At 44.1% G+C, this 17,032-nt stretch overlaps 1 protein-coding gene across 1 annotated transcript; it reads left to right on the top strand.

Annotated features, from left to right (window-relative positions):
* Positions 1–804: 804 nt before the first annotated feature.
* On the top strand, positions 805–1,636 carry LOC119878892 (polyadenylate-binding protein 1-like 2). Its single transcript, XM_038589432.1, has one exon. It carries the CDS (start codon positions 871–873, stop codon positions 1,471–1,473), a length of 603 nt encoding a protein of 200 aa, XP_038445360.1. The 5' UTR covers positions 805–870; the 3' UTR covers positions 1,474–1,636.
* Positions 1,637–17,032: the final 15,396 nt, after the last annotated feature.

The raw sequence follows: 17,032 nt of genomic DNA, 5'->3' as shown, positions 1-17,032 counted from the left end.
CCCACAGCCTGCGGCCCCACAGCCACGCGGCAGCCACAGGGGAACCAAAGAGACAGAAGCCTGCCCAGCTGCCCGGACCACAGACGCCAACACCCCCCGCCCCCCACCACACGCCGCCCGCCCGCGCCCCGCACACTAGCCCACGACTGAGCGGCGCGGCAGCAGCAGCTGCAGGCTGCGCGACTCGCACCACGCGCTCTCCTCAGCGCTCGCTTGCTATTCCAAGTGACCTGGACTCGCCGGATCGGTGGCCCCGGGCCCCGGGTCCCGGCCCCAGCTCCCGCTCGCGCCCCCCGGCCCGGGTTCCAGCGCCCACACGCCCTCCTGCCCTTTCCCGCCCCTCCGTCCCCCAGCTCGCGGGAAGGGAGGTCGCGGCAGCGGCCTGGTGGCACCGGCGACCGTGGCGACAGCGGCGACAGTGGCGGCGGCGGTGGCGGCAGCGCGGCGGCGCGGCGGCGGCGAGGCTGCGGCGGCGACCGTGGCAGAGGCTGTGGCGGAGGCCTCCGTAGCTGAGGCGGAAGCAGAGGTGGAGGCAGAGGTGGAGGCCGAGGCCTCAGTAGAGGAGGCAGTGGGGGAGGCCACCCAGGGGGAGGCGACGGCGGCCCTGGCAGTGGGGGAAGGCGGAGGCCGCCCTGGCGGCAGCGGTTGTGGAGGCCAGCGCGGCTGAAGCCGCCGCCGCCACAGCAGCAGCCGCGGCAGTAGCGGAGGCTGCGGCGCCCTCCTCGGGGAGGCTGATGCGGATGCGGAGGTGGCGGCGGCGTGGCTGCGGCGGCGGCGGCGGCAGCGGCGGCTGCGGCGGCGGCGGCAGCGGCGGCTGCAGATGTGGATGCGGAGACCAGCCGGGGCTCCGAAGGCAACCCAGACTTTCCTATGGCCTCGCTGTACGTGGGCGACCTGCATCCTGAAGTGACAGAGGCAATGCTGTATGAGAAGTTCAGCCCGGCCGGGCCCATCCTGTCCATCCGCATTTGCAGGGACAAGATCACCCGCCGCTCGTTGGGCTACGCGTACGTCAACTACCAGCAACCGGTGGATGCCAAGCGGGCCCTGGAAACCCTGAACTTTGATGTGATCAAGGGCAGGCCCGTGCGCATCATGTGGTCCCAGCGGGACCCCTCGCTCCGCAAGAGTGGGGTGGGCAACGTCTTCATCAAGAACCTGGGCAAGACCATCGACAACAAGGCGCTGTACAACATCTTCTCGGCGTTTGGCAACATCCTGTCCTGCAAAGTGGCCTGCGACGAAAAGGGGCCCAAGGGCTACGGGTTTGTGCACTTCCAGAAGCAGGAGTCCGCAGAGCGAGCCATTGATGCGATGAATGGCATGTTCCTGAACTACCGCAAAATTTTCGTTGGGAGATTCAAGTCGCATAAAGAACGAGAGGCCGAAAGGGGAGCCTGGGCCAGGCAGTCCACCAGTGCTGACGTCAAAGATTTCGAGGAAGACACGGATGAGGAGGCCACCTTGCGATGAAGACATGCCAGGGACGAGCCAGCCAGCAGAGCCAAACCTTGGCTCCCACCCGGTTTACAACCACCCTCTTTGCCCCTCTAACCCACCAGCAGTGTATTGTATTGTACTGGGAGTGCAGGTCTCTCTTTATCTCTCTCTCTCTCTCTCTCTCTCTCTCTCTCTCTCTCTCTCTCTCTCTCTCTCTCTCCTCTCACCCTCCCTCCCTCCTTCCTTTCCCTCGATCTCTCCCCCCTTCCTCTCTCTCCCTCTCTCCTTCTCCCTCTCTCCCACCAGCAATGTATTGTATTGTACTGGGAGTGCAGGTCTCTCTTTATCTCTCTCTCTCTGTCTCTCTCTCTATCTCTCTCTCTCTCCTCTCACCCTCCCTCCCTCCTTCCTTTCCCTCGATCTCTCCCCCCCTGCCTCTCTCTCCTCTCTCCTTCTCCCTCTCTCCCTCTCACCTTTCCTACCCTCTTCCTCCTCCACCTCCTCCCTCTTCCTCTCTTCTGCTTTCCCCCATTCCCCCCCCCCCCCCACCAAGGGCGTTGCGAATAATCTTGCTAATCTGTGCCACTTGATAGATTACAGGCTGCCTCTTCTCCTTGTGGTTTGGTTTAAAAAGCACCTTCATGCTTGCTTCCTTCACTACACAGGTGACACAATTTCATGGTGGAAACATCAGAAAGGAAAAGGAGATCAGATGAGGGAAAGCCAAGAGAGTAATTGTTCCCAGTGATCCTACTACCCGAGACAGCCACTTCTTGGTGTGCTGTTTTTACAGGCTCTCTTCTCTTCTTCTCTCTCCCTCCCTTCCTCACTCCCACCCCACCTTCCCTTTTAACACACCATTATAGAATGGTTCCTATGTGTGGTGTTCTTAACCTGCTTCTTCAGAAACTAAAACACAAACAAAAATCAACCATTGAACTTCTTTCCATGCTATTCAACAGGCTTCAGAATGTCATCTTCAGTGCCTGCAGAGTGTATAGATGGATCTTTAACATTTCTGTAATCAATCCCACATTATTGGACATTCAGTTGGTGCCCAGTTCTTTCCTTGTGTTTAAAACCCAACATTGCATACTCTGATGAATGAATCCTTCCTTGTCAAGCCAATCTTCGCTAGCCTACCGGATGGTCTTCTTAATTGTCGACTTGCAGGATCCACAATAGGATATTTTAAAGACTTTTCCCGTGTGTTGCCAAATGGCCCCCTTCATAAGCATTGTACTGATTTGCGTTCATGCCAGCCAGCACAGCTAGTAAAACGAGTGTGTCCATTTCCCCTGCATAGTCTCCTGGTCACTGTAATTGATGTGTGTGCGCGTCTGTGTGTGCACGCGCGGGTGCGTGCATGTGCGTGTCTTGGCCAGCTCGATGGGCTGCAAATGGCACTTCCCTGTTTGGGGTTGTAAATGCTCTTTCCCTGTGCCCACTTTGCTGCCCTTTTCCCCATTGTCAAGAAAAATCATTCAGCTTCATTGCAGACAAAAATAACAAAGCAGACAAGTTAACAGAAGAAATTTAATGTCCCTACTAATCAATTCCAATGACTGCCCATACCATCCTGAATCATTTTCATCCATATATCTGTAATATTTTCCAGGAACTACCTGAAGTGTGTTTGGGTGTACTTCTCTAGTATTTTTTGCCTATTTCATATATTTATATAAGAATGTATATACTGTTTTTATATTGCTTTTTCACGGAAAAATGTGTTGTATATATATGTTTATACACATATACTCTATTACATTTCATTTCATTAAAGTTACTTTTAAAAATATTTTCTCTGGCTGGTAATATAACATTGAATTGATACTCAATAGGTGGATAGATACATTAGTATATGTACATATATATCCATGTGTATGTCTTGTTATTCTACTGTGTGTATATATATTTTAACTACTTCCTAATTGTTAAACATCTAGGTTGATTTGATATTTGTTTTTCTTTTCTTTTTTAAAAAATTTTTTGAGTTCAATTTGCCATCATATAGCATAACACCCAGTGCTCATCCTGCCAAGTGCCCCCCCCCACAGTGCCCATCACGCAGTCACCCCAAACCCCCGCCCACCTCCCCTTCTACTACCCCTCATCATTTCCCAGATTAGCTGTCTCTCTTGTTTTGTCACCCTCACTGATATTTTCATTCATTTTCTCTCCTTTCCCTTAATCTCTTTTACCAATTTTCACATTCCCCAAATGAATGACACCATATAATGTTTGTCCTTTTCCGATTGACTAATTTCACTCAGCATAATACCCTCCAGGTCCCTCCACGTTGAAGCAAAAGGTGGGTATTTGTCGTTTCTAATGGCTGAGTAATATTCCATTGTATACATATACTACAGCTTCCTTATCCATTCATCTTTCAATGGACAGCAGGGTCCTTCCACAGTTTGGCTATTGTGGACGTTGCTGCTATAAACATTGGGGTGCAGATGTCGTGGCGTTTCACTGTATCTTTGGGGTAAATCCCCAGCAGTGCAATGGTTAGTTTGAAGGACAGATCTATTTTGAACTCTTTGAGGAGCCTCCACACAGTGTTCCAGAGTGGCTGTACCAGTTCACATTCCCACCAACATTGCAAGACGGTTTCCCCTTTCTCCACATCCTCTCCAACATTTGTTGTTTCCTGTCTTGTTAATGTTCACTGGTGTTCTAACTGGTGTGAGGTGGTATCTCATTGTGGTTTTGATTTGTATTTCCATGATGGCCAGTGATGCGGAGCATTTCTCATGTGGTTGTTGGCCATGTCTATGCCTTCTTTGGTGAAATTTCTGTTCATGTCTTCTGCCCATTTCATGATTGGATTGTTTGTTTCTTTGCTGTTGAGTTTCATATGTTCTTTATAGATCTTGGATACTAGCCCTTTATCTGATACGTCATTTGTAAATATCTTCTCCCACTCTGTAGGTTTCTTTTAGTTTTGTTGACTGTTTCTTTTGCTGTGCAGAAGCTTTTTCTCTTGATGTAGTCCAATAATTCATTTTTTGCTTTGGTTCTCTTGCCTTCATGGATGTATCTTGCAAGAAGTTGCTGTGGCCGAGTTCAAAAAGGGTGTTGCCTGTGTTCTCCTCTAGGATTTTGATAGATTCTTGTCTCACATTTAGATCTTTCATCCATTTTGAGTTTTCTTTGTGGATGGTGTAAGAAAATGGTCTAGTTTCATTCTTCTGCATGTGGCTGTCCAATTTTCCCAGCACCATTTATTTGAAGAGACTGTTCTTTCTTCCGTGGATAGTCTTCCCTGCTTTGGTGGAATATTAGTTGACCATAGAGTTGAGGGTCCAATTCTGGATTCTCTATTCTGTTCCATTGATCTATGTGTCCATTTTTGTGCCAGTACCCACATCGTCTTGATGATGACAGCTTTGTAGTACAACCTGAACCTGGCAATTTGATGCCCCCAGCTATGGTTTTCTTTCTTTCATTATTCTCCCGGATATTCAGGGTCTTTTCTGATTTCTACACAAATCTTAAGATGATTTGTTCCAACTCTCTGAAGAAAGTCCATGGTATTTTGATAGGGATTGCGCTGAATGTGTAAATTGCCGTGGGTAACATTGACATTTTCACAATATTCTTCCAATCCAAGAGCATGGAATATTTTTCCATCTCTTCGTGTCTTCCTCAATTTCTTTCAGAAGTGTTCTGTAGTTTTTAGGGTACAGATCCTTTCCCTCTTTGGTTAGGTTTATTCCTAGGTATCTTATGCTTTAGGGTGCAATTTCAAGTGGGATTGACTCCTTAATTTCTCTTTCTTCAGTATCATTGTTAGTGTATAGAAATGCCACTGACTTCTGAACATTGATTTTGTATCCTGCCACACTGCCAAATTGCTGTATGAGTTCCAGCAATGTTGGGGTGGAGTCTTTTCGGTTTTCTATGTACAGTATCATGTCATCTGCGAGGAGGGAGAGTTTGACTTCTTATTTGCCATTTGAATGTCTTTAATGCCTTTTTGTTGTTTAATTGCTGAGGCTAGGACTTCTAATGCTATGTTGAATAGCAGTGGTGAAAGTGGACATCCCTGTCTTGTTCCTGATCTACGGGAAAAGCTCCGAGTGTTTCTCCATTGAGAATGATATTTGCTGTGGCTTTTCGTAGATAGCTTTTAAGATGCTGAGGAATGTTCCCTCTATCCCTACACTCTGAAGAGTTTTGATCAAGAATGGATGCTGTAGGAGGGGAGGCGCAAGATGGTGGAAGAGTAGGGTCCCCACGTCACCTGTCCCCACCAAATTATCTAGATAAACTTCAAATCATCCTGAAAATCTACAAATTCGGCCTGAGATTTAAAGAGAGAGCAGCTAGAATGCTACAGTGAGAAGAGTTCACGCTTCTATCAAGGTAAGAAGACCGGGGGGGGGGGGGTGGTGGAGAGAAATAAAGAAACAAAAGGCATCCAAGGGGGAGGGGCCCCACGAGGAGCCAGGATAAGGCCGGGGCAAGTGTCCCCAGGACTGGAAAGCACCTCCCAGAGAAGCAGGAGCTTCACCAATCTTTCTGGGAGGAAAGGCGCTCGCAGGGAGTTAGAGCAGGACCCCAGGAGGGGCAGGGATGCCCTCAGGCTCCCTGGGACACTAACAGAGCATCTGCGCCCTGGGGAGAGTGTGTTGAGCTCCCTAAGGGCTGCAGCGCGTGCACGGTTGGACCCGGAAGCAGCTCGGAGGGGCTCACGCGGCGGCTCCGCAGAGATGGGACTGCCCCGGGAGCACGAATCCAACAGCGCAGGCCCAGGAGCACAGGGCTCCGGGGACACAGCCCAGGATCCGGCGCTTCCCCAGGAAGGCCCAGGACAGCAAGGACGCTCCTGCCCCAAGCTGAGCAGATCAGCGGCCACGCCCCCGGAGCAACCAGGCCCCTGCAGGCTAAGAGCTCCATAGGTACTGCAGGAGCTGAATCCAGGGCTTTAGAGCTGACCGCCACCCCTGTGGTTGTTCCTCCTGGGGCCTCACGGGGTAAACAACCCCCAATGAGCCTCACAGTGGCCTCACCTGATAAACATGATAAACATCACTCACTGAGCCCTACACCAGGCAGGGGGCAGAGCAGTTCCCCCAAGTGCTAACACCTGAAAATCAGCACAACTGGCCCCTCCCCCAGAAGACCAGCTAGGCGGACAGGGGAAACACAATTTATTGACCTAGCAGCACCGGAAAGTTCCAGGGGAAGTCAAGGGACTTACAGTACACAGAATCAGAAGATACTCCCCCTTGTTTTTTTTTTCTTTTTGATTTCTGTTTGCTTCCCCCCTTTTTTTCTTTCTTTTTTCTCTTTTTCTTCTCTTTTTTCTTTTTTTTCTCTTTTTTCTTTTTCTTTGCTTTCCTTCTTTCTCTTCTCTTTTCTCTTCTCCTTTTCCCAATACAACTGTTTTTGACCACTCTGCACTGAGCAAAATGACTAGAAGGAAAACCACACCTCAATAGAAAGAATCAGAAATAGTTCTCTCTCCCACAGAGTTACAAAATTTGGATTACAATTCAATGTCAGAAAGCCAATTCAGAGGCAACTATTATAAAGCTACTGGTGGCTCTAGAAAAAAGCATAAAGTACTCAAGAGACTTTAGGACTGCAGAATTTAGATCTAATCAGGCAGAAATTAAAAATCAATTGAATGAGATACAATCCAAACTAGAAGTCCTAACGACAAGGTTTAATGAGGTGGAAGAACAAGTGAGTGACATAGAAGACAAGTTGATGGCATAGAGGGAAACTGAGGAAAAAAGACAAATAATTAAAAGACCATGAGGATAGATTAAGGGAAATAATGACAGCCTGAGAACAAAAAACCTACGTTTAATTGGGGTTCCCAAGGGCACCGAAAGGGACAGAGGGCCAGAATATGTATTTGAACAAATCCTAGCTGAAAAACTTTCCTAATCTGGGAAGGGAAACAGGCACTCAGATCCAGGAAATAGAGAGATCCCTGCTAAAATCTATAAAAAACCGGGGGATCCCTGGGTGGGCGCAGCGGTTTGGCGCCTGCCTTTGGCCCAGGGCGTGATCCTGGAGACCCGGGATCGAATCCCACGTCGGGCTCCCTGTGCATGGAGCCTGCTTCTCCCTCTGCCTGTGTCTCTGCCTCTCTCTCTCTCTCTCTCTGTATGACTATCATAAATAAATTTAAAAAATTAAAAAAAACCCGTTCAAACACCTCGACATTTAATAGTGAAGCTTGCAAATTCCAAGATAAAGAGAAGATCCTTAAAGCAGCAAGAGACAAGAATCCCTGACTTTTATGGGAGGAGTATTAGGGTAACAGCAGACCTCTCCACAGAGACCTGGCAGGGCAGAAAGGGCTGGCAGGATATATTCAGGTCCTAAATGAGAAGAACATGCAACCAGAATACTTTATCCAGCAAGGCTCTCATTCAGAATGGAAGGAGAGATAAAAAAAACTTCCAAACAGGCAGGAACTGAAAGAATATGTGACCTCCAAACCAGCTCTGCAAGAAATTTTAAGGGGGGACTCTTAAAATTCTCCTTTAAGAAGAAGTCCAATGGAACAATCCACAAAAACAGGGACTGAATAGATATCATGATGACACTAAACTCAAGTCTTTCAATAGTAACTCTGAACGTGAATGGGCTTAATGACCCCATCAGAAGGCGCAGGGCTTCAGACTGGAATAAAAAGGCAGGACCCATCTATTTGCTATCTACAAGAGACTCATTTTAGACATAAGGACACCTACAGCCTGAAATAAAAGGTTGGAGAACCATTTACCATTCAAATGGTCCTCAAAAGAAACAAGGGTAGCCATCCTTATATCAGATAAACTAAAATTTACCCCAAAGACTGTATGAGAGATGAAGAAAGACACTATATCATACTTAAAGGATCTATCCAACAAGACGACTTAACAATCATCAATATATATGCTCCGAATCTGGGACCTTCAAATATATCAATCAATTAATAACCAAAATTAAGATTAAGACATACTTAGATAATAACACACTTATACTTGGTGACTTCAATCTAGCGCTTTCTACACTCCATAGGTCTTCTAAACACAACATCTCCAAAGAAACGAGAGCTTTAAATAATACCCTGGACCAGATGGATTTCACAGATGTCTACAGAATTTTACATCCAAACTCAACTGAATACACATTCTTCTCAAGTGGACATGGAACTTTCTACAGAAAACCACATACTGGGTCACAAATCGGATCTGAACTGATACCTAAAGATTGGGATCATCCCCTGCACAGTCTCAGACCATAATGCCTTGAAATTAGAACTAAATCACAACAAGAAGTTTGGAAGGACTTCAAACACGTGGAGTTTAAGGACCATCTTCCTAAAAGATGAAAGGGTCAACCAGGAAATCAGAGAAGAATTACAAAGGTTCATGGAAACTAATGAGAATGAAGATACAACTGTTCAAAATCTTTGGGATGCAGCAAAAGCAGTCCTGAGGGGGAAATACCTCGCAATACAAGCATCCATCCAAAAACTTGAAAGAACTCAAATAGAAAAGCTAACCTTACACCTAAAGAAACTAGACAAAAAACAGCAAATAGATCCTACACCCAGCAGAAGAAGAGAGTTAATAAAGATTCGAGCAGCACTCAACGAAATAGAGACCAGAAGAACTGTGGAACAGATCAACAAAACCAGGAGTTGGTTCTTTGAAAGAATAAATAAGATAGATAAACCATTAGCCAGCCTTATTGAAGAGAGAGAAGACTCAAATTAATAAAATCATGAAAGAGAAAGGAGAGATCACTACCAACACCAAGGAAATACAAAAGATTTTAAAAACATATTATGAACAGCTATACGCCAATAAATTAGGCAATCTAGAAGAAACGGACGCATTTCGGAAAGCCACAAATTATGAAAACTGGAACAGGAAGAAATAGAAAACCTGAACAGGCCAATAACCAGGGATGAAATTGAAGCAGTCATCAAAACCTCCCAAGACACAAAAGTCCAGGGCCATCTGGCTTCCCAGGGGAATTCTACAAACGTTTAAAAGAAGAAACCAGGGCAGCCCTGGTGGCGCAGCGGTTTGGCGCCGCCTGCAGCCTGGGGTGTGATCCTGGAGACCCGGGATCGAGTCCCACATCGGGCTCCCTGCATGGAGCCTGCTTCTCCTTCTGCCTGTGTCTCTGCCTCTCTCTCTCTCTCTCTCTCTCTGTGTCTATGAATAAATAAATAAAATCTTTAAAAAAAATAAAGAAGAAACCATACCTATTCTACTAAAGCTGTTTAGAAGGATAGAAAGAGACAGAGTACTTCCAAAATCATTTTATGTGGCCAGCATCACCTTAATTCCAAAACCAGACAATGACCCCACCAAAAAGGAGAATTATAGACCAATATCCCAGATGAACATGGATGCAAAAGTTCTCAACAAGATACTCGCCAATAGGATACAAGAGCACATTAAGAAAATTATTCACCATGTCCAAATAGGATTTATTCCCAGGACACAAGGCAGGTTCAACACTCGTAAAATAACCAATGTGATTGATCATATCAGCAAGAGAAAAACCAAGAACCATATGATCCTCTCAATAGATGCAGAGAAAGTATTTGACAAAATACAGCATCCATTCCTGATCAAAACTCTTCAGAGTATATGGATAGAGGGAACATTCCTCAACATCTTAAAAGCCATCTACGAAAATCCCACAGCAAATATCATTCTTAATAGGGAAGCACTGGGAGCCTTTCCTCTAAGATCAGGAACAAGACAGGGATGTCCACTTTCACCACTGCTATTCAACATAGTACTAGAAGTCCTAGCCTCAGCAATCAGACAACAAAAAGATATTAAAGGCATTAAATTGGCAAAGAAGAAGTCAAACTCTCCCTCTTCATCGATGACATGATACTCTACATAGAAACCCCAAAAGTCTCCACCCCAAGATTGCTAGAACACATACAGCTATTTGGCAGTGTGGCAGGATACAAAATCAATGTTCAGAAGTCAGTGGCATTTCTATACACTAACAATGAGACTGAAGAAAGAGAAAGTAAGGAGTCAATCCCATTACAATTGCACCCCAAAGCATAAGATACCTAGGAGTAAACCTAACCAAAGAGGAAAAGGATCTATACCCTAAAAATTATAGAACACTTCTGAAAGAAATGGAGGAAGACACAAAGAGATGGAAAAATATTCCATGCTCATGGATTGGAAGAATTAATATTGTGAAAATGTCAATGTGACCCAGGGCAATCTACACGTTTAATGCAATCCCTATCAAAATACCATGGGCTTTCTTCAGAGAGTTAGAACAAATTATTTTAAGATTTGTGTGGAATCAGAAAAGACCCCGAATAGCCAGGGGAATTTTAAAATAGAAAACCATAGTTGGGAGCATCACAATGCCAGATTTCAGGTTGTACAACAAAGCTGTGGTCATCAATACAGTGTGGTACTGGCACAAAAACAGACACATACATCAATGGAACAGAATAGGGAATCCAGGAGTGGAACCTCAACTTTATGGTCAACTAATATTCGATAAAGGAGCAAAGACTAAAAAAAAAAAAAAAAAGGCGGAAAGACTATCCACTGGAAGAAAGACAGTCTCTTCAATAAATGGTGCTAGGAAATTGGACATCCACATGCAGAAGAATGAATCTAGACCACTCTCTTTCACCATTCACAAAGATTAACTCAAAATGGATGAAAGATCTAAATTTGAGAAAAGATTGCATCAAAATCCTAGAGGAGAACACAGGAAACACCCTTTTTAAACTCGGCCACAGTAACGTCTTGCAAGATACATTCATGAAGGCAAAAGAAACAAAAGCAAAAATGAACTATTGGGACTCCATCAAGATTAGACGCTTTTGCACAGCAAAGGATACAGTCAGCAAAACTAAAAGACAACCTACAGAATGGGAGAAGATATTTGCAAATGACCTATCAGATAAAGGGCTAGTTTCTAAGATCTATAAAGAACTTATGAAACTCAACACCAAAGAAACAAACAATCCAATCATGAAATGGGCAAAAGACATGAACAGAAATCTCACAGAGGAAGTCATATACATGGCCAACATGCACATGAGAAAATGCTCTACATCACTTGCCATCAGGGAAATACAAATCAAAACCACAATGAGATACCACCTCACACCAGTGAGAATGGGGAAAATTAACAAGGCAGGAAACCACAAATGTTGGAGAGGATGAGGAGAAAAGAGAGCCCTCTTGCACTGTTGGTGGGAATGTGAACTGGTATAAGCACTCTGGAAAATGTGTGGAGGTTCCTCAAAGTCTAAAAATAGACCTGCCCTAAGACCCAGCAATTGCACTGCTGGGGATTTAACCAAAAGATAGAGATGCTGTAGAATGCCTGGACACCTGCTCCCCGATGTTGTAGCAGCAATGTGCACAATAGCCAAACTGTGGAAGGAGCCTCGGTGTCCATCGAAAGATGAATGGATAAAGAAGATGTGGTTTCTGTATACAATGGAATATTACTCAGCCTTTAGAAATGACAAATACCCACCATTTGCTTCGACGTGGATGGAACTGGAGGGTAGTATGCTGAGTGAAATAAGTCACTCGGAGAACGACAATCATTATATGGTCTCATTCGTTTGGGGATTATAAATAATAGTGAAAGGGAATAGAAGGGAAGGGATAAGAAATGGGTAGGAAATATCAGAAAGGGAGACAGAACATGAAGACTCCTAACTCTGGGAAACGAACTAGGGTTGGTGGAAGGGGAGGAGGGCGGGGGTGGGGGTGAATGGGTGACGAGCGCTCAGGGGAGCCCTTGTCAGAATTAGCACTGGGTGTTATTCTGTATGTTGGCAAATTGAACACCAATAAAAAATAAATTTATTATTTAAAAAAAAGGAATGGATGCTGTATTTTGTTAAATACTTTCTCTGCATCTATTCAGAAGATCATATGGTTCTTGTTATTTCTCTTGTTGATATGATCAATCACATTGATTGTTTTACAAGTGTTGAACTAGACTTGCATCCCGGGGATAAGTCCCACTTGGTCATGGTGAATAATCTTCTTACTGTATTGTTGGATCCTATTGGCTAGTATCTTGTTGAGAATTTTTGCATCTGTGTTCATCAGGGATATTGGTCTATAATTCTCCTTTTTGGTGGGGTCTTTGCTTGGTTTTGGGATTAAGGTGATGGTTGCCTCATAGAACGAGTTTGGAAGCATTCTGTCTCTTTCTATATTTCAGTACAGCTTTAGTAGTATAGGTATGGTTTCTTCTTTAAACCCTTGATAGAATTCCCCTGGGAAGCCATCTGGCCCTGGACTTTTATGTCTTGGGAGGTTTTTGATGACTGCTTCAATTTCATCCCTGGTTATCGGCCTGTTCAGGTTTTCTATTTCTTCCTGTTCCAGTTGTGGTAGTTTGTTGTTTTTCAGAAATGGGTCCATTTCTTCTCGATTACCTAATTTATTGGCGTATAGCGGCTCATAATAAGTTTTTTAAATAATCTGTATTTCCTTGGTGTTGGTGGTGATCTCTCCTTTCTCATTCATGATTTTATTAATTTGAGTCTTTTCTCTCTTCTTTTTAATAAGGTTGGCTAATGATTTATCTATCCTATTAATTCTTTCAAAGAACCAACTCCTGGTTTTGTTGATCTGTTCCACAGTTCTTCTGGTCTCTATTTCCTTGAGTTCTGTTCGAATCTTTATTAATTCTCTTGTCCTGCTGGGTGTAAGATCTATTTGCTGTTTCCTCTCCAGCCCCTTTAGGTGCAAGGTTAGCTTTTGTATTTGAATTCATTCCAGTTTTTGGATGGATGCTTGTATTGCGATGTATTTCCCCCTCAGGATTGCTTTTGCTGTATCCCAAAGATTTTGAAGGGTTGTGTCTTCATTCTCTTTAGTGTCCATGAATATTTTTAATTCTTCCCTAATTTCCTGGTTGACCCCTTCTTGTTTTAGCAGGATGGTCCTTAAACTCCATGTGTTTGAAATCCTTCCAAACTTCTTCTTGTGATTGAGTTCTAGTTTCAAAGCATTATGGTCTGGAAATATGCAGGGGACAATACCAATCTTCTGGTATCAGTTATGACCTGATTTGTGTCCCAGTATGTGGTCTATTCTGGAGAATGTTCCATGTGCACTTGAGAAGAATGTGTATTCAGTTGCGTTTGGATGTAAAGTTCTGTAAATATCTGTGAAATCCATATGGTCCAGTGTATCATTTCAAGCTCTTGTTTCTTTGGAGATGTGCTTAGAAGACCTGACGATTGTAGAAAGTGCTATATTCAAGTCACCAAGTATAAGTGTATTATTTTGTAAGTATGTCTTAACTTTGATTATTAATTGGTTGATATACTTGGCAGCTCCCACATTCGGGACATAACTATTCATGATTGTTAGATCCTGTTGTTGGATAGATCCTTTAAGTATGATATGGTGTCCCTCTTCATCTCTTACTAGTCTTTGGGACAAACTTTAATTTATCTGATATAAGGATGGCTACCCCTGGGATCCCTGGGTGGCGCAGCGGTTTGGCGCCTGCCTTTGGCCCAGGGCGCGATCCTGGAGACCCGGGATCGAATCCCACGTCGGGCTCCCAGTGCATGGAGCCTGCTTCTCCCTCTGCCTGTGTCTCTGCCTCTCTCTCTCTCTCTGTGACTATCATAAATAAATAAAAATTAAAAAAAAAAGGATGGCTACCCCTGATTTCTTTTGAGTACCATTTGAATGGTATATTGTTCTCCAACCTTTTATTTTCAGGCTGTAGGTTTCCTCATGTCTAAAATGAGTCTGTTGTAGACAGAATTAGATGGGTCTTGCATTTTTATCTAGTCGGAAACCCTGTGTTTTTGATGGGGTCATTAGGCCCATTCATGTTCTGAGTTACTATTGAAAGATATGAATTTAGTGTCATCGCAATACCTATTCAGTCACTGTTTTTGTGGATTGTTTCCTTGGGCTTCCTCTTTATTTTACAGAGTCCCCTTAATATTTCTTGCAGAGCTGGTTTGGGGGTCACATATTCTTTCCGTTTCTGCCTATCTTGGAAGCTCTTTATCTCTCCTTCTTTTCTGAATGACAGCCTTGCTGAATAAAGTATTCTTGGCTGCATGTTCTTCTCATTTAGGACCCTGAACATATCTTGCGAGTCCTTTCTGGCCTGCCAGGTCTCTGGGAAGAGGTCTGCTGTTATCCTAATACTTCTCCCCATAAAGTTTAGGTATTTCTTTGCTCTTGCTGCTTTAAGGATCTTCTCTTTATCTTTTGAATTTGCATGTTTCACTATTAAATGTCGACGTGTTGTTGAGCTGTTTTTATTGATTTTAGGGGGGATCTCTCTATCTCCTGGATCTGAATGCCTGTTTCCCTTCCTACATTAGGGAAGTTCTCAGCTATGATTTGTTCAAATATACTTTCTGGTCCTCTGTCCAGTTCAGCACCCTTGGGAACCCCAATTGAATGTATATTTTTCCTTCTGAGGCTGTAATTTATTTCCCTTAACCTATCCTCATGGTCTTTTATTTGTTTTTCTCTTTTTTCCTCAGTTTCCTTCCTTGCCATCAACTAGTCTTCATGTCACTCACTCGTTCTTCTACCTCGTTAACCTTCGTCATTAGGACCTCCAGTTTGGATTGCATCTCATTTAATTGATTTTTATTTTAGGCCTGATTAGATCTGAATTCTGCAATCATGAAGTCTCTTGAATCCTTTATGCTTTTTTCTTCAAGCCACCTGTAGCTTTTCAATAGTGCTTCTGAATTGGCTTTCTGACATTGAATTTTAATCCAATTTTTCTAACTCTGTGGGAGAGAGGACTGTTTCTGATTCTTTCTTTTGAGGTGTGTTTTTCCTTCTAGTCATTTTCCTCAGTGCAGAGTGGGTAAAAACAAGTTGTACTGGAAAATGGAGAAAGAGAGAAGTAACGGGGGGTGGGGGAGCAAACAGAAAACAAAAAACAAGGGCAAGTATCCTCTGATTCTATATACTGTAAATCCCTCAACTTCCCCTGGAACTTTCTAGTGCTGCTTGTTCAATAACTTGCTTTCCCCCTGTCCTTCTAGCTGGTCTTCTGGGGGAGAGACCTGTTGTGTTGATTCTCGGGTGTGTGCACCTGGGGGAGCTGCCAAGCCCGCTGCCAGGTGCATGGCTCAGTGGGAGCTGTTTATCCTGTGAGGCCTGTGCTCAGTCCCAGGTACAAGGCAACACCAGGAGGAGTAACAACAGTGGCGGCGGTCAGCTCTCCAACTCTGGAGTCAGCTCCTACAGTAACTACCACAGCTCCCAGACATTGAGGAACACACAAAGAGATGGAAAATATTCCATGCTCATGGCTTGGAAGAATTAATATTGTGAAAACGTGTATGCTACCCAGGGCAATTTACACATTTAATACAATTCCTATCAAAATACCATGGACTTTCTTCAGAGAGTTGGAACAAATCATCTTAATATTTGTGTGGAATCAGAAAAGACCCCACACAGCCAGCGGAATATTAAAAAGAAAACCAGAGCCAGGGGCATCACAATGCTGGATATCTAATTGTACTACAAAGCTGTGATCATCAAGACAGTGTGGTACTGGCACAAAAACGGACACCTAGATCAATCGAACAGAATAAAGAACCTATAAATGGGCCCTCAACTCTATGGTCAGCTAATATTTGACAAAGCAGGAAAGACTATCCACGGACAAAAGGACAGTCTCTTCAATAAATGGTGCTGGGAAAATTGGACAGCCACATGCAGAAGAATGAATCTAGACCATTCTCTAACACCATACTACAAAGATAAACTCAAAATGGTTGAAAGGTATACATGTGAGACAAGATTCCATCAAAATCCTGGAGGAGAACGCAGGCACACCATTTTTGAACTTGGCCACAGCAGCTTCTTGCAAGATACATCTATGAAGGCAAGGCAAACAAAAGCAAAAATGAACTATTTAGACTTAATCCAGATAAAAAGCTTCTGCACAGCAAAGGATACAGTCAACAAAACTCAAAGACAACCTACAGAATGGGAGAAGATATTTGCAAATGACATATCAGATAAAGGGCTAGTTTCCAAGATCTATAAAGAACTTATGAAACTCAACACCAAAGAAACAAACAATCCAATCATGAAATGGGCAAAAGACATGAACAGAAATCTCACAGAGGAAGTCATATACATGGCCAACATGCACATGAGAAAATGCTCTACATCACTTGCCATCAGGGAAATACAAATCAAAACCACAATGAGATACCACCTCACACCAGTGAGAATGGGGAAAATTAACAAGGCAGGAAACCACAAATGTTGGAGAGGATGAGGAGAAAAGAGAGCCCTCTTGCACTGTTGGTGGGAATGTGAACTGGTATAAGCACTCTGGAAAATGTGTGGAGGTTCCTCAAAGTCTAAAAATAGACCTGCCCTAAGACCCAGCAATTGCACTGCTGGGGATTTAACCAAAAGATAGAGATGCTGTAGAATGCCTGGACACCTGCTCCCCGATGTTTGTAGCAGCAATGTGCACAATAGCCAAACTGTGGAAGGAGCCTCGGTGTCCATCGAAAGATGAATGGATAAAGAAGATGTGGTTTCTGTATACAATGGAATATTACTCAGCCTTTAGAAATGAC

The sequence above is a fragment of the Canis lupus genome, unplaced genomic scaffold (genome assembly GCF_011100685.1).
Source record: "Canis lupus familiaris isolate Mischka breed German Shepherd unplaced genomic scaffold, alternate assembly UU_Cfam_GSD_1.0 chrUn_S2038H2237, whole genome shotgun sequence".
NCBI classification, from domain to species: Eukaryota; Metazoa; Chordata; class Mammalia; order Carnivora; family Canidae; genus Canis; species Canis lupus.
Note: the sequence above shows the minus strand (reverse complement) of the source record. Positions and strands in the feature narration are given on the sequence as shown.